The following is a 15,284-nucleotide window of genomic DNA, read 5'->3' on the forward strand; positions in this document are numbered from 1 at the left end:
TGATGGAGAGAGGCGAAGTACTGTTAGGAAAACCGGACTGGCAAAGAACATACTCGGGGCGAAAGCGGAATAAATGCATGTAATTATAAATTACTAATTAAAAGCCTTAAAAAAAATTTATATTTAAAAAATAACCATATTTTAAAGACACAAAAAAGGCTTAATTAAGGGAACTAAATTTCTTGAAGCTCATTACAAACGTTGTTTTTTTCACAAATTCTTTACCTTTTCATCTACTTATCATTGCTCTGAATTTTAATTTTCTTCTGATTTCAAGAAAATGATATGAAAAAATATACCAAGTCACTCAATTTCGCACCCTCATTTTTGCCTCGTCATCTGCAACAAGTGACAACAAATTGAACAAGACGTTCATTAGAATCCGCATTTCGCGACGCAGACATCAGCATTAGTAAACAAATCCCCCGAGATTAAGCTGGGCTTCGTTTTTTCCTAAATTTGTTGTCTTTCTTTTTTATTTATTTATTGTTGGGATGAGATATGTGTCAATCGAATGTGTGGCAGCTAGCGAACAAAACCTGCTGGCGCTATACTTTGGCATTTCGCTCAAAAATATTGCAAGAAATGTAAACAGGAACAGAGCCTGTTGGCTGCTGCCTGGTACCATGACACATTTACCAACATTTTGCGAATGACAAATCTGGCAAGGCATTCGGTCGGTGCCCACCTGTAGTTGTTGTTGTTGTTTATGCTGTTTTTGTTGCTGTTGTGGCAGAGTTGGAAAAGCAAACAAACAACGCCGCTGGGGCTCTGTCTCTTGTGCCGCGTGCCTCATGTCTCATGACTCTCGCCATCGAAGCTGAAATCAAAAGCTGGAAAAGTCCGAAAATATTAGTGCAGAAAAAGTAAATGCTCTTTTTAACGAAAAAATTAATTCCCTTTTCTACAAATCAAGTAACCCTTTTAGCTTAAGTGCCAAGAAAATATTATTCATTTCTAGGCTAAATTAGTGGAGACAAAAATACCAAGTTAAAGCTAGATTACATGAATACAGAATTAAAATTAGTTTCAAGAAACTAAGGCATAATGGTGCACAGACGACGAGCTAAGCGAGCCAGAAGGCCTGCCGAGTTGGATCCATTGAGGGAATTCCTTGAACCCTATCTGGCTGACGATCCTGAACTGCAGGAATTGCTGCCGGAGATCTTGCGTATGCTCCATGAAATTCCCGATGCAGCATAATTACCATATTCCATCTAATTTGGTAAAATTTATGTTGTATTATTAATTACTCTTTGGTAAATGGTGCCAACATCTTGTGATTTTCGTGCAGCTTTCCTCGTTTTATAGAGTACACTCAAAACTACTTTCGATGTCGCCATTAGCAGACTTTTCTTGGTTTGGAAAATTTTTGTGTAGTTCGGACGTTGTTGAGCAGCAGCGGGACGGTGGCACCGGGCTGGAAGATTATATAATAACAGGCCACCGCCGCTGCGATGGAGAGAAGCTCCCGCCAGGAGTGGGCCACCGCCGCCACTGCATCTGTCTCTGGGTGCAATCAACCTGAAATTGGAATGCCATGCGAATGGAATTCGTTACCAAATATTGATGACAGTAATAGCCCCAGGAGCATGCAGCCAAGTTTTCTGAGCGTTAGGAATCACTTTACATAATCGCCCGAGAGAAGCGACCGGAGCCGCCAATAAAATCCGCGAAACTACCACGTTACGCAGACTCCAAGTTGGGCGATAAAAAACTGAGAGGAGAAAAACGCCCCACCAATTGCAACTTGTTGCCGCCGCCGCCGTTGGCCTAATTACAGTTGTTGGCCAAAAGCCGGTGTGGGCCCGTCGGCTGCTTGGAATGGGATGGCTGGATGCTGTTGGCGTGGGCGTGGGCGAGATCCAGGCGCCACAATTAAGATGCGGTTTCAAAGCGCCCACTTTCACGGGAAAGGCCCACTGGCTGGCTAACTGTCTGCTGCTTCCATCAACTACAATGTTCTTTGATTTTAGCAAGACTATGTGTACTCTTATTACTTTTGAGTTAATAAAATAAAGGTTTTGTGGTCAGAAATAGCCTGTCTTGTTCTAAAAATAAATCAAGAAAACGAAGATCATATCAAGTAACTCAAGTCATAAGTTTTAGCTGGAGATGATCGAAGGCTGTAAGATAACGTTCCCTCAGTTCCTGTTATATTGGTTTATTTAAAGGTTATATAATACAGAAGTTATAACTTTATCTGATATCTTTTTAAGCTTAAAAATCCAGGCTAAAAACATTTTAAGACACTCCTTAAACTTCATAATAATATTAGCAAGTTTCGCTACCTACATAAATTTATCACAGTTTAACCTTTTCATTTTGGTTTTAAATTCTCTCTAAAATTTTTATGTCTGCTGTAAATTTTAATGTTCAAGCCATTTATTGTTCTAAGGCGTTAAAGCCTTGAAATGTTTCCTCCTCGCTGCTGGGGTCAATACAAATCAAGCGTAGGTTTCCCCTAGAACAATTGGGGACTGGGTTCAAAGAGTCGTTAAAGTGTTAGCACAACAATTAACCCTACCCGGGTGCCAAGTCAACTGCGGCAATTAAGCACTTCTGCCTGATACACATACTTATACCAAAATACAAACATGGTTTATAAGCCGTCGTAAGATGATATGCAAATGAGATGGACGGCCGAAAAGTGTGTCAGCCGTAAAGCAAACACCAACAGAAGCCGCAAAAATCCTCTCGACAAGGCCACAAGGCAAGGAGAAGCTGGGCACAATGTCTGGAACTGGGACTTAACCCCTTGTCCCCGGCACTTAAAACATACGACTCTCTTTCAACAGATATTTTCAGTGTCACGCTGCGGTGCGATGCGGGATAAACCGAAAAAAGCCAAAAACTCAAAAATTACAACAATTTCGATGCAGCGGCAGCAACAAACAAAAATACGTAAAATAAAAATTACTCGCGCCTCGCGACCTTGAGATTGGCAGCATTAACCCATTACAAAAAATATGTGATTTTCAACATTTAAGAAAGGTGAATATATACATTAAATTGGGAAATATATATATGAAAGAATAAATATAAATAAGAGGTGCATAGCGTATTGTATACATTTAGTTTTGCAATGAAAATATATAGGATTAAAAATAAAATATGAAAAAAAGGTGGATCAACTTTTTGTTATTTATATACAGCAGATTAATTTAAAGTCTTACTTATATTAAATTTAAACATTAAATTTAAGTAAAGATAGAGCCAAAGCTAAGTCTTAAGTGGGTTAAACTGCCACTGATCAGTGGCATTGCCACGTTTGCCTTACTCTTGGTATTGGCAATTTTCCCCAGCCCAAAAACGTACGAAATGTTGTAAGAATCTCAGCAGAGCCAAAACCAAAAATAAAAGCCCCAGATAATTGCAGTCGTAACAATCCGAGCGAGATAATAACGAAAAGCACAACAGCAACAGCAACACAATTACCGAAGCCGGACAGCGGCGAAAGAAGTGGATGGCCCTGCCCCTCAGGTGATTGCAAGTGGCACGTGTTCATGACATTCCTTCCAGTCCAAGTTTGTGGCACTTGTAATGGCATTGCGACCCAATTGCCATCGCCTTGGGAGTGCAGATCGTATGCTATGTGATCATTTTTAATCGCTAACCAATTGCAATTCTATTTGTAATTGTTAAAAAAATTATAGATTCTGAAATGAAATTCAAACCTTAATAATAATAAAATTAATATAATATATGCTTAACTCTTTCCTTCAAAAGAAATCAAATAATAATTCAAAACAGAATTTTTAAAATCGAAATAAATACAATTTTTCGCGTCATTTATTACTTTATTTCAGAATTACATTCCTCTTTTAATTTTTTGCCACGACTATATCTCTTTTTATTAATAAACACTTTACTTGAAATCTTTAAAAAAAATACTCCAATATCCATAAAAAACAAAGTTTGTAAATACTATTATTTAGGGCTGCTTCAATGTCAGCGTTCGCCTCTGCGAAACTTCCTTCCAGTGTTTTTCTTTTATTTCCCCCAGTTTTTTTTCGCTCACCGTGGATGTGGTAAGAATGCATGTAAAAATGGTTATTGAATTTATGATTAATGTCTGTGCACATTGTTGTCATTGAGGAGCCGACAAATTGGCCCGGCCAAGGGCAACCAGTGCGGCAAGAAAACCAAGAAACCCCGAGATAAACGGGAAGAGATAGCTGCCAAAGCTGCTGTGGTGGTGGGAACAGAAAAAATACAAAGAAATAAAGCCAAGACAAGGCCCAGACGCAGTGACAACACCGGGCAGGCAATGGAATAATCCCAAGATGCAGATAGCCTGAAATGAGATATAAACAAAACAAATGACGGGCAATCACAACAAATCGCGCAATGAGCGATGCCATGGGAGGGAGGAGGAGTGCTCCCGCCTTCAGCCAGGCGCGGCACAAAGCAAAATTGTGTGTGTTTGCGTCTTTGAGTAATTCTCCACCTGCATTTTAATTTGGCCAAATGCAGACGTAACCCGACGCCGGGCCAAATATTTCGACAGGCCGAGCCTCGCCGGGATGGGGGCTGCTTCAATTGCAATTACCTTGGCGTCGCACCACCGGAGCACGCAACCGAACCGAGGCACCGTATGGGACGTTCGGGACGTGAACGTGCCAAGTGCTCCGCCGCCTAACGGGCTAAACGGATCGAACCCAGAGACAAGCCCCATCTCGCCGAAGGAAAGCGAAACGAATCCAAACGAAACGAAAGACTTAGGCAAAAAACTTGCTCGGCACGCGCCAAGCATGGCTAGCAAAGGGAGGGGAGCGGCCACAGGTTGCATTGGGGGCGTCGAACATGTCGGCATGATCAGCTGACTAAACTGGGCAAGTTGAGCTAGGTCGGTAAATATTTACACAGGGAGAAAATTGTTTTTAATTGTTATAATTCAAAGTATATAATTTACAAAATTTCCCAAAGCTTACAGTATTACTTTATGCTTAAATATAAGCTAGTTTATAATGAATCAATTAAAAAAATTGATTTTTCTATAATTTTATTCGTATCATTTCTACAATACAAAAACATATATTCTCATTAAATTATATACAATATTTATAATCCTTGGTCGTAGCAATATATTATTTTAATGTTACTTCTTTTTATCCCTGTGCACCTTAATTACCAAGCCATACAAGTGGCAGCTAAGCGACCGTTTTATATTGAGAGGAGCAAGTCACAATACCTGCCTTAAATCAGCACTTCGGGAGCTTCAGCTATTTCGCATCCACAAGCACGCGATCCGCAGTCCAACAAGTTGGCCCCAAAGCCACCGATCGTGGCTGCAACTCGGGCTAGCTGAGCTCCCTGCCAGCCGAGTCTCGGCCAGTCGAGTGACGAAGCTCAAGCCAGACGGTTGCCAAAAGCAGATTGTTCGCCGCGCCAAGACCCCCAGACCCAGTGCTACGGATTAGTGTGTGTCACTGGCCGTGGGAATAAGCTAAAGGATACCCCCGGTTGCCATCCAATCGGATACGATCCGAACCAATCCAACACGTTACGTGCCTCGATTGTGACGAAAGCGGAGATAGTGACGACGTAACCGTTACGCCCAAGTGCAGGCCACCGCTGCATTTGCCAATTTGCCCCATTTTGTGTGTCCGACTGAGCGTGAGTCAGGGGAGTGAGTGTGCGAGTGTGCCAAGTGAGTGTGCCCAGAGTGTCCCAGTGAGTGCTTCGCGTTTGCTTCGATCTGTCTCGTTCCAATGCGACCCACCGTGGAGGACCGGGGTCGTCTGCTGATGACCCTGCTGCTTCATTGTCTGGTGGCCATGCAGGTGTGCGGCCGGGCAGGTGCCTTCACCCTACTCTCGCCCTTCAGCTCCACCTCGCAGACGTTCAAGAACCTTCTCAACTCGGTGCTGCTGTCGAGCAATGCCAATCTGGCAGGCGGTGGGCGTAATCTCAAGTCAGATGTCCTTGAAGATGCCTCACTAATTACGGTGAGTTTGAGGATAAAAAAATATAAAGATTTTTGCCCCTTTTAGAAATACTTTTGAAGCTCAGTTATAAAGATTGAGTCCATAAATTTTCCCCCCATCAGTTTTCAAATATCATTTTGTCTACCAAGTCGGTCAAATATTTCCGCTTGACTTCCCCTTTGGCATTCACCTAGGTTTATCTAACAGTTTTTACTTGATTTCTGTTTGGTTTTTCGCTTTGTTATGGTTACGGTTTTCTTTAGGAACAATCGCGTTTAGTTCTGGCATTTATTTTCGTTTGACTTTATTCTTGTGTGTCAAATGAATTTACACTTTTCAAAAGACTACGTGGAAGTGGACGTGAAAAGAAAGTCCACGTCTAGTGAAAAGTGTAAATTTTCGTTCTGAGAGTTCGTTGACCAAGAACCATTAAGAGGTTCGTTGGAGTTACCGGCGGAGGGTAATGGTCACCTGTCGTGATCAACTGCAGTTGGAATTGCACCGAGACCGACACTTACAGACTTCCCTTTGTGTTTGGCAAGCGAGAGGAGAGAGTGGTCGTAACTCGTGAAAATTTCGTTGCCTTTTTATGGCGTTAATCATGTCTAACTTCGGCGAGTGAGTTAACTCGCGCGTACGTAACGGCTGGATTAATTTCTTAAGCTGAGGCTAATTAAAAGATTTATGAGCATTGCATTGCATTGCCGGTGGTGTTAAATAACACCAGTAGAGGTGGTGGGGACTTATCTCAGTTAAAGAACGATAAGACTGCAATCATCCACGCGTCCGAGAAATCCATACAGGTTTTTGTATTTATTTATTTGTTGATTGCTTTTCAAGCCGCCACTTACAGCCAAACAAAAGCGTAAGCCTTTGGCTTAGCCTTCGATGGAATATGGATCGGACACGAAATAAGCATTTTATGGTCGAAAGCGAGCGCTTTTTTAGAATTGATAGCCCCGATTCGTTGGCTATTGACCTTGCGCCCATTTACAACGCTGACTTACGTGTCCAGCAATTAGATCAACATTTTCATTAGGCTTGCACACGCGCCTAAGGTTTTCCCTGGGTTTCCCTGAAGGCCAGAAAATTTGCATTTTACATTTGCCTTGTTGAAAAGTCATTTTACAAAACATATCTAGTATGATCGGTAACCAAATAAAGCCGAGGATTACCCAATATTTCGGGAGAAGTCAACAAACAGTTTGGGGCGAAAATGAGCAGAGCCAATAAAGCCAGGCCAAGAGCCGGTGGAAAAGAGTTATTAACATGTGTGCGAGTACACATTGACGACGTAACGTAACGTATTTATGCGATTTACGTGATTCAGTATATTGCGCAGACCCAGAAACTAATAAAGGGTGCACAAGTACACAGGTACCCTGTCTATTGTCAACTGCTCAAGTGGATCTTATGCAAAGTCACGGCTGGGCTTTCTGCTGCGCGTGTCTACTCGGAATAAAACACCGAAAAGCCCCTCCGTAATTTCTGCACGTTGCCAAATTGCATAATAGCAGGGCCTGAGAGATGGCCAGATACACAGATACCACTATATCTCTCTGAGGGGACACCTTTAACGGTGGCGGGCACAATAACAAATTGAAATTGTCAACGCTACACAATAATCAACGTGCAATTAGCCTGGTCCCTCCAGTGCACGTCCAGCGCTTGACTGACTTTGAAATATGGGTTAGCAGTCGGAGTTGGCTCTGGGCCACCCCGTCGTCCGTAGTCCTCCCACCCAAAATGTCAACGAGGAAGGCCCGCAGGCACCCCCGATAATCAGGAAATAACAAAGTTGCAGCTCTTGGCTTGGCACTCCATTTTCCCCCATTGTTTTTTGCATAAAAAAGGTTTCGGTTTTTGCCTTAATTTGAATTTAAAGATTTCCGCATTGCCGGGGCTGCCAAAGACTTACAAATGGATGTCGTTGGGAGTGATTATGTCGAGGTGTTGTAACTTAACCGGCAGAAATGGGTTCAAGTCAAAAAAGATTTCAATAAATTATTATATTTTATAATTTTTGTATTGTATTTTCATATTTTCGTTTAAGAAAGTTGTGAAAATGTTTGGCTTCGTTTAAAAAAAATCAATCACCAAGGCAATTATCTATTTTCATATTGCTTTTAATCAAACGGTAATCAAATTCTAGAAACCCTAATCGATCAATCTAATTTGCATAATTATCTCAAGTCTTAAGTCTCTGCTCCACTTGATCAGCCTCTGAATCGAAGAGTTCAAATGTGATTAACCTCTAAGATTTTAATGCCATTAAAACGATGTCAGTCGGCGGCATAAAACGGCGGCCCAGAAAATGCAGCCGAAGAAGAAGACCTGACACCGAATAGGAGGGGAGAGGAGCGGAGGATGGATGGATGAAGAAAAACCAGTTGGGGTCGATGATGCGCTGACATCGAGACGCTTCGAACGGCAATCATTATAATGAGAAAGAAGAGTGATAAAAGCCTAGTCAATATCAAGGTCAGTTACAAAATGAGCGATGGTCTACCAGTTGGATATATTGACACAGAGCCCCATCCATCGGGCTCTCGGACTCGGACTCCTCCAAAAGGTAAATCCGCTGACAAGCTCACCTCAAGTTCGAGCATCAAAAGTATTTTATGCAAATGATTTGAAAAAAGGCGCGCCGAAAGCAAAAGCAGCCCCTCCAAGCGTTGACACCAAAAAATTTGCATTGAATTTACAAAAGCAAACGAAAACATGGAAGTCCATGTACCATGCAACACTGGATGTACAGTAGCCATCGTTTAAGTTAAATCACATCGTAAAATGTACTAAAATATTTATTAAATATCGATTCAGTATAATTATATTCCTATATAATTAAAATATATAAATAATTTATCTAATGTTAAATACCTTTTCCCAAAATTTGCTAAACAAATTCCACAAGCAACCTTAGTTACCCTGACTATTTCTTTTAGCCAATATCCACTGTACACGAATCATTGCCAATTAGCGCGGACACAAACCGGAGGCAGGCAAACACACGAAAAATTAGTGGGTCATGATGACCGATATGATAATCGCGCCCCAAGACTACTTTATAGGTGCTAATAAAGTTTTGGCGGCTTTTTTCGGCCAAAACGAACGCATAAGTTCAGTTAGCGAAACCGTAAAAATATGAATAAAGAAACAGAGAAAATAAATAAGAAACAGACAATCCATTTTTGCATTGGCCCAGGTCGAAAAATCACTACATTTACTTTTTCTACCGGTCGCTGGCTTGCCTCGCCTCTCCCCTACCCTCCATTTATTTATTTAATTATAGTTTTTCCAACATTTGCGCGCATTGTTTGCAGCCGGCAGTTTATTTGATTTATTCACTGCGCAGAGTGCCTGGTCTTTGTATTTAAATTGGCGTTAAAACAAACAATTCGAATATTTGTGCAATATTTGTTGGTCCAGCGTGTGCTTTTTGTCTTATTATTAGTTTACACAACAAATAAGTTTATTTAGGTTTTCCACATGATTGCCACTGGATATTCAATTGAATAAAGAGGTATTATTTACAATAATAATCCTCTGATTCTTATTTTATTTAAGAGAAAAAAGACCAAAGTAATTGAAGAATTTATGTGTGCAATTTGTGTGATTTGCCTGCTTGCTGCTGTCTTGTCCGAATATTGCTGATTTTTTTTGCACTGCCCATCTACGTGAATTTCCAAACTTTTTCGAGATTGGCCAACATGGCCGAGGCGGGCGGGAAAATCCAGCTGCCGGCCCGCACTTTGTTGCATTTTGCGCGTCTTTGCAACGCCTTCCTGGCCAGAGCTCTGTGCTAATATTGGCCAGGCCTGTTGTTTCGCAAAAATGTGTGTCAAGCCAAGGAAAACAAAAACTTCACCGAGTAGCATCGCCAGCGGCATCGGCATCGGCGTCTCCAGCAGCTGTTGCAACCTTTCGGGGCTTGGCCAAGTCACTTTCTGCGCCGGCTTCTTCGCACCTCGTTCGCGGGCTGGCTCATTCATTCTTTTTAAGCGGCGAACAAAGAAATTATGCAACACTAAAACAGCCAAGGAAATTGCCAAAAAAAAATACATTTGGGTAAATAAAAACAAACCAAATTTATGCTCAAACATTTGGCAAAAATCGGCCGAAAACAGAGCAGGAAAAAAGAGTTGGCTGCCTTACTTTGCGTACCACTTCCTCATGTTGTCCAACCAGCCGGCAAAGTCAGTTGGCCAATTGCAGTGTTTGTATTATTTTTGTTTTTTTCGGGCCATTCGCTGCCAAGGTTAATTAAAATGCCAGCCAGCAGCTCCCAGAGAGTCGAGTCTCTGGCGGCGTTTGTTTTAATTTTGTTTGTGGGTTTAAGTAATCGCGTGTTTATAACTTAACTTCTGCAATTGTGTTATGAGTTTTTCTTTTTCTGTTTATTTTTTTTTTTCGGGCACCCACTACCCCATTGCATAACGAACTTATCAAAAGTATCACGGATTTCTGTTAAAACCTATAAGCAGGAAGAAAAGTATGCTGTCATACAGTGCGTATGCGTGATACGTGACTGGGTTAAACTATGGCGATGTGCTTATAAAGGTTGCCGCGTGGACTTTTGCGTCACCTGTAGTTCCAATAAAGCGTCTCCCCAATGAGTATTACTCTGTAGTTTTTAGCGGTGTCAATAATAACATTCTATATATAAATATGTATATCTTACGACCGCCAGAATAATTCCATTATTCAAAGCCCAGCCAGGCACAAGCAATTTGCTTGACGACCGCAACAGCTTGGCAACTAGCAACTTTATTAACTTGTTGATGCCACAAATTAAAATTCATTAGCTCCAAATGACTGTGGTTAAGGCCAGACGGAGTGCCTCCTTGATGATGACGCCCCCAGTGGGTTTCCTGGGGCTTTTTTCACCTGCTCTGACACCTCCCTCCCATCTGAGCTATGCAAATTGAAGAGCTGTGAGAGCAGACGGAAAAAAAGTAGAAATAAACCTCGGCCAAGGCAACTCAATTTCACACTGCCATGATTTGCACTTCTAACACCTTTCTCTCCTGGATTTCTTTCCGGTTTTTCCAGCCCAAATTAATACGCAAATACGGCTATCCATCGGAGACGCACACGGTGGTGACGAAGGATGGCTATATCCTGGAAATGCACCGCATACCCAAGAAGGGAGCCCAGCCGGTGCTGCTGATGCATGGGATCCTGGATACCTCGGCCACATGGGTGCTGATGGGTCCCAAGTCTGGATTGGGTAAGTGTGAGGAGATTGTACAAGAAAATAAGAATAAATCAAAGGCTTATAACTATACTTTAAGTTAATTTTATAACTAAAAGAGCCATTAATTTTATAAAACCCTTTCAGGCTACATGCTCTCCGATCTCGGCTACGACGTTTGGATGGGCAACTCGCGTGGCAATCGGTACTCCAAGAACCACACCAGCCTGAACAGTGACTACCAGGAGTTCTGGGACTTTACCTTCCACGAAATGGGCAAGTACGATTTGCCGGCAAACATCGACTATATCCTGAGCAAGACCGGCTATGAGCAGGTGCATTATATCGGCCACTCGCAGGGCACGGCCATCTTCTGGGTTCTGTGCTCCGAGCAGCCGTCCTACACCCAGAAGATCACCTCAATGCATGCCTTAGCACCCATTGCCTACATCCATGACATGAAGAGCCCTCTGTTTCGCACCCTTGTTTTGTTCCTCGACTTCCTCACGGTGAGTTTCTATTTCACATTTTGCATATTCCATTTTCAAATCCGTGTTCTCCCCTCGTTCTCGTTTTCATTGCAGGCGGCCACACGAATGCTGCGCATCACGGAATTCATGCCCAACACCAAATTCCTAGTGGACCACAGTCAGGTTGTGTGCCACGACAACGCCATGACGCAGGATGTCTGCTCCAATATCCTGTTTTTGGTCGCCGGCTACAATACTGAACAGCTGAACAAAGTAAGAGCTAGTGCACTGGGCAAAGTTATGGAGGGATAAAGTGTTAGGGTTCAGGATTGGAAGCTTAACTTTGATTAAATTTATTTAATTATGGGGAAACAAAATAATAGGTTTGCTTTTATTTTTTTACTGAGTATTGAAAGATGCTTTTCCTTCTTAAAATGGTTTAACACTAACGGAAGCTTCATCTTTAATTTAAATTAATTGTTTTTAGTAAGGATTTTCCGCTCTGTATGTGAGTATAAGAAGAAAGGGAAAAGGTGAGCTGGAATTGGATTTTCGTTGTGTTTTGGCCACGATTTCGCGTGACTTGCAGGCACGCTGAGAGGCATCGATTTGGGTTTTTGGGGGAATCCCTGTCTTCGGGTTGTCCCTTCGATGCTGTTGGCACTTAATTAAGCCACCTCAACTCGTTGCCAATTGGGTTTGCACTTTGACATGTTGCTCCCTGTGGTAGAATCAAATGCAGGAAAAGTTTTAAAACTAAACCGAACTCGAAATAGCTCAATTTCTAGGCTGTTTACTTCTAGTGGCACTAATGCGATTGCGGCAATAAGCTCAATGCCCTGGCAAAACTTTAGGCCGATAATCGGCCGCAAGCTAAACACCCGCAGATTCAAAATTATGGCCCACAAAATGCGGCGGCTTAAATTACTCGAACCGCATGCAACTCCGACCCCTGACCCGACATTGAAAGGGTTTCATTATCCATTATGTCAACGGCCGGCCAAGAGTGGGCGTGGGATTGTCTTCGTGTTGTCCTCGCCTGCGATGTTTGAAATTGGCATAATTAACCGGCACAAATGCTTGGATGCCCGGAATTCTGGGTAGCTGGGATGCCGGCAGAGCCTGGCTGCCAGAGATGGCCGACAACAAGCGACAATGCATGCAAATTAGGTGCGATTCTGTGACCCAACATGGACCTGAACCCAGACCCACAACGCCACCTTGCCCTTTATCAGTAATTTAGCTCGAAATATCCATGTAGGGGCACAGGGAACACGGTTCGGCGTTGTTACATTGTGTACGGAACAGGTGTAACAGGCAGAATTGCTACCCATGCACTGGGGAAAATAAGAGAACAAATAATATCAAAATTAAACATTATATTAAGAGAATTTCTGTTCTTTTAAAAATTTATTAAAAATATTTTAAATATTTCTAGACCATGCTCCCTGTGATGCTAAGCCACACACCCTCAGGCGCCTCCATCAAGCAGCTGGAACACTTTGGCCAGCTGATGAAGTCGGGACACTTCCGAAAGTTCGACCGCGGTTACCTACGCAACCAGCTAGAGTACAACAGGATGACGCCGCCGGACTATGATCTGTCGCGGGTCAAGGTTCCCGTTGCCCTGTACTACTCCGTGAATGACTTGCTTGTGTCTACCACCGGCGTGGATCGGCTGGCCCGGGAGCTGCCGAACGTGATCGACAAGTACCTGGTGCCCATGGAGCGGTTCAATCACTTGGACTTCCTCTGGGCCATTGACGTAAAGCCGTTGGTCTATAATCGTTTGGTGCGCAATGTTCGTCGCATGGAGAACCACCAGATCAAGTTGAGGACCAATCTGGCCAGCTATTTGGCCATGCAACTGCAGCGACAGCATCTTCGGCAGCAGATGATTGAGCAACAGATGAGGGACGGCACCCTGCCGCCTAATGTGCACTTGCCTCATGGATTTGGCATGGTCACCCCCAGCTCCTTGCCTCCTGCCACCCCACCGCCAACAACTATCACGCCGACGACCACTGGGGAGCCAATAAATGACGACGACGACGACGTGGGGGTTCTGACCACGACCGACAGCAGCGGTATCAGCAACCCAGCAACTGAGGTTCAAACGGAGGCGTGACTTTGACCAGGCCCTTTTCGTTCCAATTCCATTATGACTGTGATGACATTTTTAACAATTTACCGATCGCAGCATCGCCAGGAGGAGGGAAGACCTCCAGGTCATGTGCAATCTCTCAGGCGCAATCCATATCCATGCATCCAAGTACCATCCTTCCACACACACAGAGCCGCTCTTTTTCCGCCAGAATTAATTGATCCGTTTTCTGTGCTACCTTTAAACCCTTTAATTTATGTGTACAAATTTACGAGTAATTTTAAAATTACGTTTACGTATAATAAAAGAGATATTTTAAGAAAATATAAAAGAATTTTTATATAAAGAGGCTTCACGAAAATGGGGAGAGATTAATTTGACAGTGTTGACGAAGAGGCACCTCTTTCTTGGGATTTTTATATTTTTTATTACTTACATTATGGTGAGAAGCACTAATTCTTATAAAAGTTATGAATTAAGTCTGCACAATTAGTTTCATTTATTTTATTCAAGTTGTAAGGAAATTCCCTGTAGTCTACGTATATTACTCATACGACATGTATACTACATTTCATGTTATTTCCCCACCAATGGAAAGTATGCAACATATATTCCCTTATTTATTCCCTTCTGCCCGCTAGCATGCTATGACTTTTATCGATTACATCGATTTTAAATATGAAATTAATTAAAGAGCAAATACAAATTTTCCAGTAGAAAAAGCACAGCGGACTCGACCTCAGAAATGGCCAAAAAGCAGTGGGTCCTGGGAGAATATATATAAATATATCTGGAGAAAAGCCGGTAGCAGGCAGCAAACAGCACCAACGCTTAATTGCGACTTAAAACGCAACTCATTTCGACAGCCAGCCCGCGAAACTTTATCCTGGCCGCAGCAGGAGTCACAGCCACAGGACCAAGACCTAGGTTACACTGAAGGAATTTTGGTTTTGGAAGAAATAACAATCTAAAAAATATTATTCAGTTAGCTAAATAAAGATAATAATTTAAACCGATTTGTAAAGTTCTCTAAAAAAATCAAGAGCCCTAATAAAATTCTAATCTTTACAATTTTTATTTAAACAAGTGCTGAACATTTAAAAATAAAATGGATAAAGTACTTATTGCGACTACCCTAATAGTGTTTTGTAATTGATGTGTTTACCTCTAAAAATTCTATATTTTGATACAAATTAATTAAAATAGAAAGAACGTAAATAAAATTTGTCTTTTTATTAAATATATTATTTTTCCAGTGCCCGGACCCGGACCCGGACTGAAAATGTCGTTGTGAGAGCCTGCGGACCACAGTTGTGCACTTGCAGCGACAACTTTAAGCCGCCTTCCCAATGAATTGCCTTCATTTGTCGTCGTTTGGCGTCTGGCAGCCGGGAGACCCGAGACCCCATCGACCGTCCAGGAGCAAAGAAGAAATTGCAGCGTCTGTGACTGTAGGCAAACTTACCGCGCACACTGTTGCTAAATAAACAGCCAAACACAAACACAGTGGGTGACAGCCGCAGAATGGGATTAAGGCAAGGCGGCCACCATAAAAGTCGCAACTTTCAGGTGATATTACCTCTGGG

General features: G+C 42.4%; 1 protein-coding gene across 1 annotated transcript; it reads left to right on the plus strand.

The window, feature by feature from the left end:
* Positions 1 to 5,326: 5,326 nt before the first annotated feature.
* On the plus strand, positions 5,327 to 14,001 carry LOC108077306 (lipase 3). The gene is made up of 5 exons (XM_017170586.3): positions 5,327 to 5,951; positions 10,983 to 11,160; positions 11,272 to 11,633; positions 11,709 to 11,867; positions 13,033 to 14,001. The coding sequence occupies exons 1-5, from the start codon at positions 5,715 to 5,717 to the stop codon at positions 13,720 to 13,722; spliced, it is 1,626 nt and encodes a 541-aa protein (XP_017026075.1). The 5' UTR covers positions 5,327 to 5,714; the 3' UTR covers positions 13,723 to 14,001.
* The last annotated feature ends 1,283 nt before the right edge of the window (positions 14,002 to 15,284 follow it).

Source organism: Drosophila kikkawai, chromosome 2L, assembly GCF_030179895.1.
Source record: "Drosophila kikkawai strain 14028-0561.14 chromosome 2L, DkikHiC1v2, whole genome shotgun sequence".
In the NCBI taxonomy this organism is placed as follows: Eukaryota; Metazoa; Arthropoda; class Insecta; order Diptera; family Drosophilidae; genus Drosophila; species Drosophila kikkawai.